Source organism: Falco punctatus (genome assembly GCF_963210335.1).
Source record: "Falco punctatus genome assembly, chromosome: 4".
Lineage (NCBI taxonomy): Eukaryota > Metazoa > Chordata > Aves > Falconiformes > Falconidae > Falco > Falco punctatus.
The window spans coordinates 56,984,701-57,002,321 of record NC_137583.1 but is presented as its reverse complement, the minus strand read 5'-3'; the positions used below and the strand labels follow the sequence as shown (position 1 = coordinate 57,002,321).

General features: G+C 40.2%; 1 protein-coding gene across 1 annotated transcript in view; it reads right to left on the bottom strand.

Annotated features, from left to right (window-relative positions):
* Nucleotides 1–9,432: 9,432 nt before the first annotated feature.
* Nucleotides 9,433–17,621, bottom strand: part of LOC308063769 (sodium channel protein type 5 subunit alpha-like) — a gene marked incomplete at its 5' end in the record, with an annotated part of 33,100 nt that continues 24,911 nt past the window's right edge. Inside the window, 4 exons of the mRNA XM_080387153.1 lie at nt 9,433–13,508; nt 14,901–15,171; nt 15,565–15,665; nt 16,259–16,400. Of these exons, the coding sequence (XP_080243279.1) occupies nt 12,313–13,508; nt 14,901–15,171; nt 15,565–15,665; nt 16,259–16,400 (1,710 nt within the window). The remainder of the gene's footprint in view (nt 13,509–14,900; nt 15,172–15,564; nt 15,666–16,258; nt 16,401–17,621) is intronic.

Below are 17,621 nucleotides of genomic sequence, written 5' to 3'. Positions count from 1 at the left end.
TCAAGCACTAGCACACGCACACACACACACACACACACACACCCCCCCCCCCGATCTGGGCTTTTTCCTCTTCTTTGCCTGTTTGCAAGCACAGTTTGCAAACTTCTCATCCCTCTCCTTCCCACTCCTACTTTGAAATTAAAACTTCCATCAGGTCCCACCACCAATTTCCACCTCATCTTCCTTTCCCCAGCAAGCAGTTTTTAGACCAAACTAGACCTGAGACAAAGTTAGAGCCCGTACAAGAGGACCCTCCAGCATAAACCACCTGGAAATCTAATGTAATAAGCCAGCCTGCCACTCACAATGATAAAGGGCAGGAGGAGAACAGCATTCAACCAGGATTTGACTGCTAATGCAGCAGCCCAGATTACCTGCTGGGATAAACTACACAAAAGTCCCTGGGTCTTCCAAGCAACCAAACGTTTGCCCTGTTAAAAAATCAAGGAATTCTTTGAATCCTTCTGGTTTGCCTCTGGAGAAGATTTTAAACAAAGCTATAATTGCTCAAGGCTCTCAGCTTTTCATACTTCATCCTTAATGCAATACCCTACCTCTGGACAAATGGAGCCTTTAAGAACCGTACTGCCCTTGACTGGAAACCTACCATTAAAGCACATCAATGCACACATGGAACAACTACATTTTGCTTTCCAAGGTGACCCCCTCCTAGTGCAGGGTCAGACCCTTGCTGGATATTGAATGCTCTCCTCAGCATCAAGCAAAGTCCAATTTTTTTTTCCCCTCCACAGGGTCTGAGTGCTCTCTGAGAGGGTGTTTTTTATTTTTGTTTTGGTTGTTTGTTTTTTTTTTTTAACTTTTATTTATTCTTTCACCTTTTTTTCAAGCATTGATTTGGGGGTGACTTTAAATGGGTTAGGACTGGGGTTTCTGCCATGTATTTTGAAAGGAATCGCTGTCCTCAACACAAAACACAGCCACCTAGAGACAATACCACAAAATCCTAACAATTTACTTTGGTGACCGAAAGAGCTGCATGTGTTCAGGACTGGCCTGTCTTGTGGGCACCTGGGAGCCTGACAGAAAGGACAGATGCTGGAGAAGCACTTCCCACCGCCTGCCACTTTTTGTATTTTGCTTTTTCTAACACATTTTCACTTCTTGGCTTTTTCTGTACTCTTGTTCAAAAGAGAAGGACAAAACACAAAAGCTGGTTTAAACAGATGGTTTGAAGTAAAGGAAAAGTTGAAGCGTAAATATATGTAAGAGGCAGGTACCCACTTCTGAACCGAGTGACAGTTTGCCCCATTTTTTCTTACAAGTGGGGTCACTATTTTACTATTTTTGTAAAATACACTGACACCAGTAACTCACTCATATCAGTCCCTCCCCAGGAACATCCCACCACTCTACAGCCTCACTTCACACCTCAAGTTTATTATCCAACACAAAGACAAGTGCAGCTATGAAACCCAGCCTGTACAATAGATAAGCAAACAAAAGCAGTTATTTCTTAAAAAAAAAACAAAACAAAACACACACAAACACCCAACAAAAAAAAAAAAAAAAAAAACACCAAGCAAGATGAACTCTTCAAGTCCACATGCTTGGAAAACTTGGCTACAACAATATGCCTAGTAAGGGCTTGTCTGAGAAATGCAGCACAAATATGCCTCAGCCCTGTTATCTCATTAGATACAGGAGACCAGTTTAGGGCTTTAACACACTAAGAGAAACTGAGACTGAAGCAAAGGAGGCTACTCACTAGACTAAGCAGACTTGGGCTCACTGCAGAGTCTTAGATTTCTCCCCAAACTGTGACTTTCCAGTAAACCCATCAGAGGTTGGTGCATTTTTTTCCAGTCTAGTGTGAGTTATAGCGGGATTCGTGTGCTTCCATTAAGGTGTCTGAAAGTTAGACCCAAGTCCAAGTCTAAATAAGTCATATCATGTCTCCCTGCCAAAGGATCAGTGGAAAGATATATGTGATTACCCATCCCTAGGCGGACAAGATCAATCAGCCTCTGGAGATGCCTTTCTCCCCTGCATTAACTGTGTCATGAGCCTAAAGTTGATGTTGTCCTGTATTACTGATAAATTGTGTTGTGTTTACCTCACCACGTAAACCAAATACATAAATATGCAGGTCTTCTACAGGGCTCTTCCTGCCTGAGCTGACTTGTGAGCAGTAAGACACAAAAGCGCCCAGTCCCAGTCCTCCCACTTGCTTGCTTCAAGGTATAGAAAGCAAGTCAGCCAGAAATCTCAGCATTATTTTTATTGAATTGGGGTTTATTTTGGGTGAATATATACACACACATATATATATGGGACTTTGGTGGTTTGTCTAAGTTTTTTTTTTTTTGGTTGGTTGTTTTCCCCCCCACGTCCCTTCACTTCAACAAACCTATAACACCAACCAGTTCTCCTGGAAGCGTGAAGATCTTGCCATAAACATAACCAGAAGACCCCACCTATAAAATAGCCACTACCTGAAAAGTGCCTACTTCCTAAAATTTTTCTGACATTTTTCTCTCTGTAAGAGCTGCCATACTTCAGATTTTTCTCAGCTTGAGAGAAAGATGGAAACTGTATTGTCCTGAGTAAAGAGCAGTGCCTGCAGGTGCACTCTAGAAAGAGACCATGGGATCAAGGGTAGTGCCCAGTAAACTGCTCTGTAATCAGTTTATTTTTCTGAAGAGGTGTTGTTTGGAGGAGATGTTGAGATTGATGTCAGCTAATAGGCTGCTAAGGCTTGTGGAAATAAATGAAAAACCGATTTTTAAAGAAGTTTGCAGAATTTAAGTAGTAGAGGGTACAATGGTATTTCCTGAAAGGCTAGGTAATACACATAAGATTGGCTCAAAGCAGTTTAATCAAAATGGGAAAAAAATTCTGGATCATTTCCAATTTAAAATTTTCATATTAGTTTGTCCCATGGCTGACCCAAACCCACAAAACCAAACCCCCATAACTTTGGTTTAGTTCATGATGATTTTAGCAGACAAGGTCCTCAGCTGTTATAAATGGGCTCAACACCATCAATCAAATTATTCCATCTGAGGCCCTAACACAGGAATTGCTTGAAGAAATGAGAAGTGTGTAAAAATTTCCCAGACAAATTAAAAATGAATTAACAGCTGAAATTAACTTACTTCTGGGTGATGGTGGGAATCACTACAATTTTTCTTGCTGCTGTGCTGTGGCCTCAATGGAAGAGGGAGCCAGTTGCCATACGAACTTGAAAATTTGCCAGCTGTTTTTTTCCCTGAAAAAAAAATCACTCAAAAAAAATATCCAGAAACTTCAGGGAAGAACGGGGAGGCGGGGGAGGGAAATAGTTCTTTAAAGAAAGTATTCAAATTGAGTAACTTCTTTGTCCTTTAGATAAATAAGGTAGGATAAGTTAAAATTTTATTTTGCACCTGCTACACATAACATAGATGGAAATAGGTGCTACATGTTTAAGTCCATGTGGTTTAGATCAAGCATCCTGCTCCCTGCCTGGAGAATCTGACAAATGCTCTTGCAGAAGATTGGCCTGTGTATAAACCCAAGTGCATGATGCAGTATGGTCAAATCTAGTTGTCGTGGTTTAACCCCAGCTGTTAACTAGGTACCACACAACCACTCATTTACTCCCTTTCCCCTCACCTAGAGGGATGGGAAGGAGAATCAAAAAGGAATACAAAACTTGAGGGTTGAGATAAGAACAATTTAATAGGTAGAGCAAAAGCCATGCAAGCAAAGCAAGACAAGGAATTAATTCACTACTTCCCACGGGCAGGCAGGTGTTCAGCCATCTCCAGGAAAGCAGGGCTCCATCACGCGTCACCACAATGCCAAGTATGTGGTCCCCCCACCCCCTTCTTCTTCCCTCAGCTTATATATACTCAGCATGATGTCATACAGTATGGAATATTGCTTTGACTAGTTTGGGTCAGTTTACCTAGCTGTGTCACCTCCCAGTTTTCCATCCAGTCCTCTTGCTGGCAGGGACCAAGAAACTGAAGAGTCCTTGACTTAGTATAAATATTAGCAACAACTGAAAACATCAGTATCAACATTGCTCTCATACCAAACCCAAAACACATCACTTCACTAGCTACTAGGAAGAAGATTAACTCTAGGCCAGCTGAAACTGGTAAGAAGAGCCATGTGAAGGGAATAGAGACATCCTCAGCCCCACCAGCCTCCCCTGGCTTCTCACCATCAGTGGGGGCAGCAGTGCTTGCTGATGCATTTTGCAGCAGGGCCCAAAAGATCTCTTTTTGGTGGTCATAGTTTCAGTCATCTCAATTTGTAGCATGGCCACATCTTGTCCTGCACAGGGCTTTTTCATGGGATTTCGTTTTACTTGTGTAGCCATCTTTAGCTCAGGAGAAAGCCACGTGTTTTTCAGGAGCCTAATAGCAGTCACTCTTGCTCATAACTGCCAAACGCAGTTGTGTGAAAGAGAGTTTTGGCATCCTCCACTTGAATTAAATATATTTATCCTAAAAATCAATGTCAACAAGCACAGCATGCAATATGTGATACCTGATCCAGTGAAACATTAACAGTCAATGGGTTATAACATCTATAGGGAACAACAGATCCCACATCACTGCGCTCTGTTAATACCAGAGTGGGAGCACAGCTGCGGTTGAACAAGCACACTCTGGTGAGGTTGCCCTGCAGTCAGGGGTATCAATGGAAACACTGTCATGGCATTACACATGTCTTAGCACCATTTCCTGAATCCAACCATCCAACAAGGCCACTTCTTTACCATTCCAGAGATATCTGTGGCACAGGATTGCTCCTGTGCCAAGACCTGTGATGTAGCATCACATCAGGCACCCAGTTCTCATTTCACAGAATCAAGCTGTGATTCACACTGTGCGAAGAAATTTGGAAATATGACTTGAACCTCATAGAGATAAAATATCTGCCAAAAGCATGAGCCTGAGGTGTGAACTGCATCATGCACACTCGAGATGAACAGAGGCCTGGCTGCCCCAGGGGCTCTCACAGCCAGCAGTGGGCTCAGCCTTGGAGAAGTACCAAACCAGAACAAGGGAACAGATCTAGCTGGTATCTTCCCCATTTTTTTGAGGGGTAGGGGTGGTGATGTAGAAGCTGCCTGAGAAGATGTTTGGGAATCACCAGCAGATTTGATCTAAAACTTAACTATGCAAACGCTCCCTACATCAGGAAAGATGTTTCCTTTCAAGATTAACTGCTGATTTGAGGGGAGAAAATATGAAGCAAACCAAACATCTGCAGGTTACTAATACTATTAAGAGATACACTGAACAATTGACTGAAATTTCTCCTTTAAATATTAAAACATATGCTCTTTTGAGAAGCAAGCCCAGCTGCTTCTCCTCACCATACTGCCAGACACCCATTTTCTGGGCTGGCTCAGACTCAGCCTGGTCCCTCATAGCACAGGGTCACCTCTTCCCACCAGGGAGCTGGACACAGAATAAAACATCAAGGCACTCCCTAGCTTACCAGCGCAGGTGGGTCACCTCCTCGAGAACCTCCCACCCACAGAAGCTCACACCTTAACCAGAGTCATCCAGTCCAAATCTACCTCCAGTTGCTAAGCCTCAAACCACTACCACTGCTGCTGCTTCTCCTCCTCCCCAAAAAGCACCCAGCTCTCCCCCACCTTACCTTAACAGAGCCAAGACACCTTTCTCCCAGACATTCACCTCCACCCTCAGCAATCTTCTCCTTTATATATATTTTTTTTTCTTCCCTCCACCCTCCACCTTTTATAGCTTGCAGCTAGCTCCTGATGGCTGCATGGATTAACTTTTTCCCAGCCACATGTCATAAAGCTCCTGACAGTTGGTTCCTGCTCTTCAGCTCCCAGAAGAGGGAAAACTGGCTGCATATTCTCAGGGCTGTAACAGCCATGACAGGCAGTAGCTATTGTATTGATGGGTCAGGTAAAGGAAGACACTGAAAAAAGCCAAAAAATTATTTGATTGATGAGAAAAATGCTTGTGCGAGAGGCTTTAAGAGGTCATTCCGCTCCCATTAAAATAATAAATAGAGAGGTGATAGTGAAGAAATGCCTTCACCGAATGAAAATAACAGGTACTAAAGAATGTTTTAATGTAGCATTAAAGGTATATCAAGAACTAGCAGTTTGGAGCTGAAGTCAAGCTAATTTAAATGAAAAAGTAAGCTTGTGTAAGTGTACACTTTAAGTGTAAGGCTAATGAACTGTGAAACAAATTACCAGGTGGGCAGACATTCTCTGTGATGTCTTCAGGTCAAGAGCTGTAACCCCAGCTGTAACCCATTTAGTCAAATGCAGCCCAACGCTCACCTGCAGGATATTTGGCAGCGTTTAAACCTGTGCTTCCAGTGCCTTTCAGTGGCAACATGACATACCCATAACATAACAACCTATGTTAAGTTCACTCAATTTGTGCTTATAATATCCAAAAGCAGACCCTCTGGATCTACTTTTTATATCAGCTTGCACAAGCCTTAGTTCAGCACCTGTCCAACAAGCTTCTGCACCTATTTGCCTGCAATTGTATTCACATTTGTCCTGTATGTGACTTGTGAACATACCAGCCACTGCTGCTATATCCTCCTGCAAAAGTTATTTTGCACTTGTTGCAGGAAAATCTCTTTCCACCTTCTGGTGTTGCTGTGCCAACACATATAAGGTCTCAGTTAGGGGCCATCATCTCAATTGACTGGATGGGATAAGCAAACACATTTTGGATGATTGGGTCTTGTTCTGCTGGAGCAACTTGTGCTTTGAGAGCACTAGGGTACAGATGACAAATTTTCTAGGTGCATTTTCCAGCTTTTCTCTGTGCCAGAGGCCTGCCCCATAGCCACGGGATCATGTAAAGTTCCCATTGGGAAAACTCACCACAGGGAAACTGCATGCCTTCAGTACACTGAGAGGAAGGGTGGCTGATGAAGGTTGTATTAAAAATAAGCATTGCTCGATACTCTGGTTTAACCCTCACTGACATTTATTTCCCTCTCCAGAACAGTCACAGCTCTCCTCCCGATTTTCATTTTGTGGGATTAAATAAACTAGGATTCCAGGCTTCTTTATAAAGCCTTTCTAATCCCCTGTCTATTGTAGAAGCCCTTTAATTCTTATTTGATTTGTATGATTCTTGAGCATCATTTACCAACACATGCATGGGTGCAGATGCAACCTCACCCATGCCTTCCCACTGCATTATTGCATCCTGCACTCCATGGACTGTGTCTCAGCTGATGGTTCTTCATTTGCACTTGTCCATCTCATGATTGCACCACACTATGCATCACAACCATTCTGTTTCAGTAATTTATCCAGCTCTTCATAGTGCTCTGTTGTTTCCCTCACCTGGTAGCAAATGTTCCCATTTGGCCCCCAGTAGAGGACTTTATGCTCTGTCCTATTACATTATTGTTTATCAGAAGACCAGTGGATAAGATCTACCACATTCTTCTTCCTTAGTAAATAGATTTCAAACCTATTTCATTCAATTTTTCACTTTGCTTCAAGTCTTTCATTATTTCCCCTTTAAAATGTGTCCCACAGCCCTGCAACACGCTCAGTTCAGATTAGCAAGTCTCTGATTGCTTGAGTTGCTTGTTACATCCTTTTCATATGTAAGTATTACATTTGGGTTGGATTTTGTGGATTTTTTTTTCACTCCTGCTACCTGTCCTGATTTGACAGATTCTCTCAAAATCCTTACTGACAAATCTGCAGTTTCATGTGCCCATTCTCAATGATTAAAGCCAAAAAGGCTTTAATTCCCTTCTAGGTTCTTCCATGGTTGCACTCACATTTCCATTCAAACACTTCTTGTTAGCCAAGGAAAATACAATCCCATATTGAACAGCATCTTCACTGAAAATGAAGGAGACTGTTTACCTAACCTTTATCATGCATGTATAGATAATCTTTAACCCTAAAGCTGTCCAAAACCTCATCCATGCCCCATTTTAAGCCCATTCCACATCTTATTTATTTATTATTATTCTTTCTTGTATATATGAGTTATTTTTTTCAGCTTCCCATTCATGATCTGATTCTCTTTTACACTGGAAATTCTTACTCATTTAACTTTCTGACCTTTAAAATGTGACTTTCTTTTAGCATAATTCTTCCTCCCACGCCCTCTAAGCTCCCTGCTTGCTGCTAATACTCCTTTATAAGCCAGTTATTTATCTCTTTAGGTTTCAATCTCTATAGTTGAGATAGAGGCTACAACTGTGGTTTGGTTTTTGGTTTTTGGTTTTTGTTTGTTTTTTTTTTTTCCACTTCGAACATGTCATTTTGAGCTAAAACCACTAGGAGGAAGCATTCAACAAGTTTCACCGTCCTGTTGTAGATCCCGGTCTTAATTGTATTCAATTCAGAGAGTTTTGGGCAGGAGCCAAGGGGTCACAGATCCCCTTGAAAGTGCCAAGGCACATAATCCCTTGAAGAACTGTGGAACTATTCACCTTGGGGTTGGACTGGCTCCTCTGCTCCTGCTGCAAAGCGACTTCACGACTCCATCCTCTAAAGAATGGAAGCCACTTCTAATTTTCAGGGTAATTTTTTCCCTTTTTTATTTGTCTTTCTTTTAAACACAGTGCTCCCTCTCCCATATTTTCCCATGTGCCTTATTTACTAAGATTTATGATTTATCCTCTCAACCGTTATTTCTAGGCTGAACAAACGAAACTTGAATCTTCTTTCGTAACATAGATTGTTACATATATTTCCATAACATAGATTGTTATATATCTTTCCATAACATAGATTGTTATACACTAGTTATACTGTTTCTCTGCACTTGATCCAGTTTTAGTTCACAACTGTTGAACTGCAAAGGGATGGGAGGAAAAAAATTCTCTTTTATTTCAAGTGCAAGAAGTTTCATGCCATGCGGTATCATTGATTTGCCCCAAACCTGAGAAATACTGAAACAAATCAGCCACATTGTCCCATGATTAATGACAGTCTCTAATGGTAAAGTCAGTCTAGCTTAGCTACAGATCCTCAATTTTGCTGAAGAATGTAGCTTTTTTTTGTTTAGGTCCCAGTAGTCCTTTCTTTTTAAAAAAAAAACAAACTCTTTTGACTGGGGTACAAATATTCATGCTCTTTCCATTACTTTACTTTGATTACCTGTGAAAAATGTGTGTGCTTTAGGTAGTGAAGTCAAGCCCACTACAGAGAGTTACAGTCATTCTGGTATTCTCATGTCCTTCATTGGCATATTTGTTGGGCTACATCACTATCAAAGGAACAGACAGAACCATCATGTTATTGAGCTGGTGTTTCTCATGGACTGTCAAAGGGAAAAGCTCTCAGACCTCATGTTTTCATTGCCTCTGTTAATAACCTTTTTAAAAATTTAGTAATTGGGGTAAAATTCATAAATAATAAATAAATAGATTTTGGAAGAGGTAACTGTTGGAGAGACCAGGCTGCTAGTGCAACATTCGCATAGCAGCTAAAAGGGAGCAAGCATGTGAAAAAGTCTTCAGTATGACCAAAAAAGACAGCAATCCATCTGGAATCAAGACAGTATGCCACATGGCCATCACAAGAAACCGGGATTTTAGTATGGACATCAGTAGGATCCAAAATTGAGAGAGTTCAGAGGAGAAGCAGAAGGATTAAAGAACATGGCAAGAGACTTGCCTTCCTCAAAACGATATCACCTTTACTCAGAAGTGTTTCTGCAGAAAGGTAAAATTCACCCTAGGGGGGTACTTGTCATTTCTTGCACTAATGAACAATTCTCTTAGGGTACCAAAAGATCTTTTGCATCCGATTTCCCACACTGGTGGAGCTGTGACTCAGCTCCAGGGTGGCCTTCCCAGACAGCTGGAATTCACTGAGGCTTGTATGCAGCTGACTGTCCAGAAACTAGTCTTACCATCAAAAATGCCCCTTTCTGGCATACACACTGGCCAAGACAAGTTGCACTACCTTCGGGTACCGATGTGTTTAAATGCATAAACTCATGAGTGGATGCGATGTCAGGACTGTTCTGTGCACACCCAAATCGATGGTAATGGTGTATGTGGCTCATTCCTGCTTTCTCCATGGACCCCACATGTCATGGGAAGCAGATATTGAACAGGCTGGAGCTGGGAAACACCATCTCACAAGTACCATGTGGTCAGTTCCTGAACTGTGGTGGGTCACAAACTGGGCAAGTGGCTTAACAATCATTTTAGACAAATAAACCCATATAATTTTTTAAATTATTTTGTAATTGTTAGTTTTATTTTTTTATTATGAAGGGATAGAGGCCCCTGGGTTCCAATGGCACAGAGCTGTTGACTTCTCTGGTATAATGCAGACTCACTGTACCTACCTTAAAATCTGAGGGACTATTAGTCAAAACTAAAGATGTTATGATGCCAGGAATGGCTAGGAGAAGCTAAGGGAATACTATGGAGAAAATCAAAAAGTACTATAAATATTATTTATTTGCAATCAGTGTTCAGAGAGTATTAACTGAAAACAGTCTCATTGTTAGGTGTAATTTACCATTCATAGTAAAAGAGAATTTCTGTCCAAAATGCTCACAATCTGAAGAGGTGATAAAGACAGGAGAAGAAGAAAGTGACACAAGACAGGACATATAATTGCCACCGTAGAGAAGGGGTGTTGAAGAGAGTAGGCAACTTGCTGCAGGTTGCAAGCAAAGTGTACACCAGGTCCCACTCAGTCGCAAAACCCAGTGTCCTTTCTGGCTGAAATCAGTGTGGAGGGAAAAGCTCACCCAAGCCTTGCCAGAACCTGCCAAATCCAAGAGCAAGTACACAGCCACAACCTTGCAACAAGAAAAATAAAAAGCATCTTATGCTAGCTTGTGTGTAATGTGTTTGAAGTTTAAATGAGAAATTAAAATGTCAAGGGTAATTTATGACTATGCCTAGTGCATGACAAAGGATAACACAACAGTCATTGGACAGTGAAGTGCATCAGCTGGAAGTATCTCCAAAGTACATGTACAAAAGACAAAAGACAGTGCAGTTTGGGCATGTGGTTTTTTGAGAAGCCCAAGCTACTAAGGACATGAAGATAAAGAACTTTACGAGGAAAATGCAGTGAGGATCACGACAGACCATGTGCACACACAGTTTCAAGAGAATTAGAATTTATGATTACATCCTTAGTCTTATGTTAACCCCACAGCGAAATGCTTCAACACAGATTTCCTAATTGTCTACATTAGTCGTATTTTGATTTCTTTTCTTTGCAGGCAAGAGAAAACTGGTCCTCCCATCAGAGAAGTACAAGCATAAGGGGGAAAGGCTCTTACCACCAATGGGACACATCTACCTTATGTCAAGGCTTCACTCCATGGCCATGGATGATGCTCACCACCATGACCAAAGGCAGTCCAGATGGGGCCCATGGGGTGCTCCCCAGCCTGGGTTTGTGATGTCTAAGGGAGTGGTTGAAGTGATGGTGACAGTTTCCCCCCACTAGAAATGCTTATTTTTGTCCCTCTTCTCTACCACACTGGCAGCATGAACTCGAGCATGAAATTTGAGCATTCTGTAAAGTTTGAGGAAAGTATGTAACAAGCACAATTTGTTACGGAGTGACTGATAGACACACAGCACGGCTGCCTTCACCTTGCTGCCAGAGGAAACAGGTTAAAAAACATAATCCTCACAGACAAAATACAAAGCAAGGTTTTACCAGCTGAGTACAACTTCTGTAATACAAAGAGTTGTATTTATTTCATTAAGCTGCAGTCACACAACTACAATAGCATACATGCCATGACCTATTCTGTAAATCGATCATATTGAAAGAAGTCCACTACACTGTGGCATATCTGTGGATCATGCAGTGGCTATGTTTGTGGTGCATCAGTCCCCAAACATTAAAAACAAAATAAAAATCAGCAGCCATTTGTTTAACAGTTTTATATTAAGAGTATCAAGTAGGAATGGACTAAGGGTAAATTTTAGCTCCTTTCCCTTCAGCAATGTAACACGACATCCCTTTTTCTGTTCTCCAGGAGATCTGGTGGCGCTTGGGTTTTTCTTTGCTTCTTGCACGGGGGGTGATGTCAGCAGACATTACACATCAGTGCTGCAAATATGCCGCAGCACTCAGGTACTGTGGGACCTGCTTTGCAGTGGGGTGCCCTTGATCAAACAGATCCAAAACCTTTCTCTGCTCATGTAAATATTAGACAAAGCTGTACATAGAGCCAAAGGCTACAATTTAGCAGCTACCAGAGTTACCTGATCACGATCAACAGACTGTTTAATAGGGAGGCTGCCGCAGCTGACATGTATTTACAATATCAACTTCTGTGAACATTTAAAAATATTCTTAACAACATTGTCACCGATGAACTACTTAATGTTTGGAGATTGTTGATTACCTGTAATTTCTCCATTCTCAACCATGAGATTGCCACTACTGGCTCTTGTGACACTGTCATATGATGGAGGAAAGGATGCTGAGGACGTTTCAGACTTGTCAGGACTCCTACCATAGTTTTTACCCATCATAGATGCAATAAGTCCTTCTTTTTCTGGAGCAGCACTTCCAAGAGTGTCAGTACTGCAAGTTCTGTGATGATACAGGTAAGAAGCTTGCTTTATGGAGCGCAGGAGCAAATGACTCCTGTAGGCACGCTGGATGACAGTGGCAGATGCTTCCTCTTGTCTGTGTCTGAGTGTAGTAGAGATCGGCTCGTAGGATTTTTTTGACGGATTGGCAGCCATGAACTTCTCCTCCATCTGTACTTTTAGAGTATCCAGCTCCCCAGAATCTCCTAACACTCTTTTGGTAAAAGCAAACAAAATATCCAAGCAGTGGATCCTGTCTCCACTGACCATAGGCAGGTCCATTGCTATGAGTTCAACTTTGTTTGGTTTTGGTACACGTAAAGGTTCAGCCAGAGCATCTGCAAAGTCTGAAAGTGCAGAGAAAGTTATAAACTGAGTTGCCTCAGGATCAAACTTCTCCCAGATTTCATAAAAGATGTCAAAGTCATCTTCCCCTAAGGGCTCTGCACTTTCTTCAGTAGCAGCATTGAAGTTCTCCAGAATAACAGCTATATACATATTTACAACTATGAGAAATGATATAATGATGTAACTTACAAAATAAATAATACCTATGGCAGGTTTACCACATTCACCTATAGTACCGTGTACGTCTGGATCACAGAACGGTGGCCCAGTGTTTAAAATAGGACTGAGAAGACCATCCCAGCCAGCTGATGTGGTGATTTGGAAGAGACAGAGCATGCTATTAGGAAAGGTTTGGAAGTTGAAAATATCATCGATGCCATCTTCCATCTTCACATAGGCAAAGTTAGCCATGCCAAAAATGGCATAAATGAACATGACCAGAAAAAGCAAGAGGCCAATGTTGAACAGAGCAGGTAGGGACATCATTAATGCAAAAAGCAGAGTACGAATTCCTTTGGCAGCCCGGATGAGTCTCAGTATTCGCCCAATCCGAGCCAAGCGAATGACCCTGAAGAGTGTAGGCGGTAAGAAATGTTCAAGTGCTTTACCAATGCCAGAAAGCAGTAAGGCTAAAATGGAAAGGATAACAAGTGGTTAGAATATCACGTTTCTGCTTAACTAGTAAGTAGGATGAAATGATAATAGCTGTACAGCTGAAAAATATCTCATAAATGTGTGCTAAGACCCTAGAAGAACAACCTTTAATAGATGTTAGAGTTGAAAAAAATAGCTGTAGAAATCAGCAGTTATGAACTGCGTTCCTCAGCCCTCAGAAGATAGCACCCGCTGCACTGAGGATGGCAAGCACCTTTCCATGCGCAACTTGAAATATCCCCACCAGCTGACACTCGTTGGCTGATGGTTTTCTTTGACACTGGTTGCATGACTGCTTCAGCAGGTGCAGGTTATGTGTTTACTTTCTAAATTTGACTTCAAATACTGACATCACAAAGCCGAACTAAGAATACAAGATACAATAACAATGTCTTAGTCAACATTTAGGTAATATAGTCAAGATACATCTGAGCAAACCCAATGAACACAGAAGTTGTGCATGCCACCCTACAATGGCTTTATAGTTCATTCAGAGGCATAGCTAAACATGGATGTTATTTTATCTTTAGTTTACATGAAAAAAATGACAGACCTAGTAGCACTCAAAAAACTTTGGCTTTTCTAGGCTTAGGTGTTTTGGATACATTTTTTTGGACTTTCATTCCAGGAATTTAATTTCTCAAGGAAGAACTATATTCTTACTGGAATCTTACCCAAAGCATAATACTAAAGAAATACAATATTTTTCTTCCCCTAAATGCCGTCTGCTATTTTGGCGGTACTGGCCCTAGGAATAGTTAAATTGGCAGAAAGTTTAAATTGGCAGAAAAGCTCTTTACTCCATTCTTCCACCGCAACCCCTCCAAATAAAAGCTAATATACCTGTGTTCTTTTCTATCCTGTTACACAGTGTGAACCGTTATTTTCAGCCAGCTATGCCTCAGTTTCCAGAAACTGAATTCTGTAGTCTGTAATCTAATTCCAGACTTCATATTCTCTATATATTTCAATTTTCTGTTATGAACACAGATGACAAAACCCAGCAGTTTTTATCTGATCAAAGATTTCTTAGTTGGCACTAAACCTGTAACAATGGAAATTGTCACAAAAAGTGGTGCTGGTATGATGGGTTATTCATTCTGCCTTTCAGACTAGGAAAAAACAATCTGAAGAACCATTATGAAAGGTTTCACATAAGGCAACTGCCTTTTATTTTCTTATGCTTTTATTAAAAGAATATACTTATTTCATATTAATATACTCACGATGGCCTTTCTAGTACTTTCTCCTCAAGGCTTTACAGTATTATGATTTCCATTTCAACATCCATTTGCAGTTGATACATTTTAGCTATTTTTTTTTTCTGAAAAGAATAATAATTGGTTTGTCAAACCAATTGTACTTACCAATAAGTGACATTATCACAACAACTAAATCAAATATGTTCCAGGCATTTGAGAAATAGTACTGCCTCAGAGCCACCAGTTTCAGCACACATTCTGCAGTAAAGATGGCAACAAAGAGTATATTTATTTTGTTAAGGATCTGAGTCTTCGTTTCACTTTGTTCATAGGTTTCCACCATCATGGTGATCATGTTAAGGCAGATGAGAATCATGACGACAACATCAAAGGCTTGGCGTGTTACAATGTCAAAAAGGAACCCTTGATATCTGTTCTAGAGGGAAAAATTACATCTGGCATTAGTTGGGAGTATTCATCCATATGTATTTCCAACAGTCCCAATTTTTGAGTTACAAAGTCAGTCAGCTATAGCAAACTCAGAGAAATTTAAGAAAGGCAGAATATAAAAATGACACTTAAAATCCCTTCCTGTTCTGAAGTTTAATCAGTTCCAAGGTGAATATAAAGCCCAATAACATTTATGCAGATAACTTAATAAATATTTAAGCTGCAAAAACTTTCAGTGCAACTTTGGGGTATGGAATTGACTTTAGACCACTGAGTATCAATGTAAAGACAATACAAATAATTTATAGGCAATATATATATACATGTGCTTTTCAGTGAATTTTGCAATGCATTTTCATTTTGAAGAATTCAGTCTTACCAGTGGTCTTGGAATGGGTTTTTGAGGTTTCTTGGATCCCAACTTTTTCATTGCATTGTAATATTTTTTCTGTTCTTCCGTCATAAAGATATCTTCCCCACCTAAGTATACAAAGAAATTTCACTATTATTTGGTGGGAAACCTGCGCTATTGTAGTTACAAAGTCTAAAATGTTGGAAACTAACATTTCTTCCTTTGTCACATCTTGCTGGTACTAGCCCTTTTCATAATGTGTAACCGTATCCAAAAAAGCACAGTGGCACAAACCTTCCATTCACAGAGAAGTCCTGGGGTGAAACCTAGCTAGCTCAGAAAGCACGAAGACAAAAGACTTACTGAAAACCTGGACAGTCCTGGATTCCCACATCCAGGTCTTATTGAATATCCAAAATATACCAGACCACTTTCTAAATAGTGAGTCTCCTGTCCTGTTCAGTTCCCAAAAGGGAGCAAAATTTTAAGGGGCTGCTGGGAACATGTCATCGCCTTCAAAATGCTGGGAAAGAGCTAGGTGTTCAGGTCACAGGGGAAAAGAAAGGAGAAAGAAACTACTCACCCTGGGTGTTACTTCTGCTAACTTAATTACTGATGTTCTTGTAAATGCCAAGGGAAGTTTCAGACTATGCATAGCAAGGACCTCCACAGAGAGGATTGCTGTATATATAGTAGGTGCCTGGGAGCACAACCAATATACTTATCTTTTTCTTTTGTTGGTTGAAGTTGTCAATAATAACACCAACAAAGAGATTCAGGGTAAAGAAAGATCCAAAGATGATGAAGATCACAAAATAGAGATACATAAATAGATTGTGCTCCATTTGCGGCTGTTCATTTTTCTACAGGAATGAGAAGCAACATAAACAATGACCATTAACAACGTGGACCCAATTCAGAATAATCTTCATATTGCAGATCCTCTCACAAATTGAATCCAGGAGGAAATAAAATTTACAGTTCTATTGCTAATTCAGACAAAATTGGTATAGGTTAAAATTACCAATACTGCATAACACAAAATATTATATGTATACAATGCTTTTGGAAGGGGAATGAAATGGTGAAAGAAAGTAATGTTCATACTGTGACTACTAGATGCAACAGAATTCTAGGACCTCACAGTGACATTACTGCTCAGATGCTGACTCCTATCCCTTTTGAAATTAAACCTGAACCTTACAAAATTATACACCAAGCACACCACCTGAGAGATAACCAGCCAGAAAATATGGCTCAAAATAATAGGACTACAAAGTGTTTGTATTATGAAAACTTGTAAATTGTATTATTTTTACAATGTTTGTTTGTGTAGTTTCTGGCTAAATAATTGCAGAACAGAATAATTTAATTCGTGCTGATATTGAATATATTTGGACTGAAAAACCTGTAGAGAGAAACTTAGTCTGTAATGGCAAATGAGGTTTATTTTTATTTTACATTTATTTTTTTTTTCTTCCCCCACAAAAGCTGATTGTTGTGGGTTTTTTCTTTTCAAACCTCACTTAAAATCCTACCATTTGCAATTGATTGAGCCCTTACTAACGTCAATAGAAACAGTAACTGAAGTGGACATTCTTGACATGATTTTCACAAGTATTTCAGAAGCATCAGTTCAGCTCCTTCCAATAAGAATAGGAGCCCTAAATTGCTCAGCACTTTAAAAATCAAGAAAATTATTTAGAAGTCTAATTCCAAGCTCTTGTCATTAAAAATCTTGGCCTAGATATGTTTTTTTCATCTTAGCAAAAACTTCTTCTATGGTTATTATGGATGAAAATAAAACCAGAACGAGAAAAATAGTTTTTCAAGTTGAAAGAAAAAAGCCCCATTGAAACACAAAAAAGCTCCGTTTTCATATGTGGTTACTTTTTAAATTATTTGATACTTTTGGACTCATGATTAAATTAAGATAGCCTCATCATTTCAAAACTCATTTCCTCCAAAGACATACCACTTTGTTCTGTATAACATTGGATGATACTTCTGATAGGACAGCAAACACTACTGACAATATGAAGAGTAGGCAAAGTAGTGCTAGACATGCCTGACAAAAGTATTTT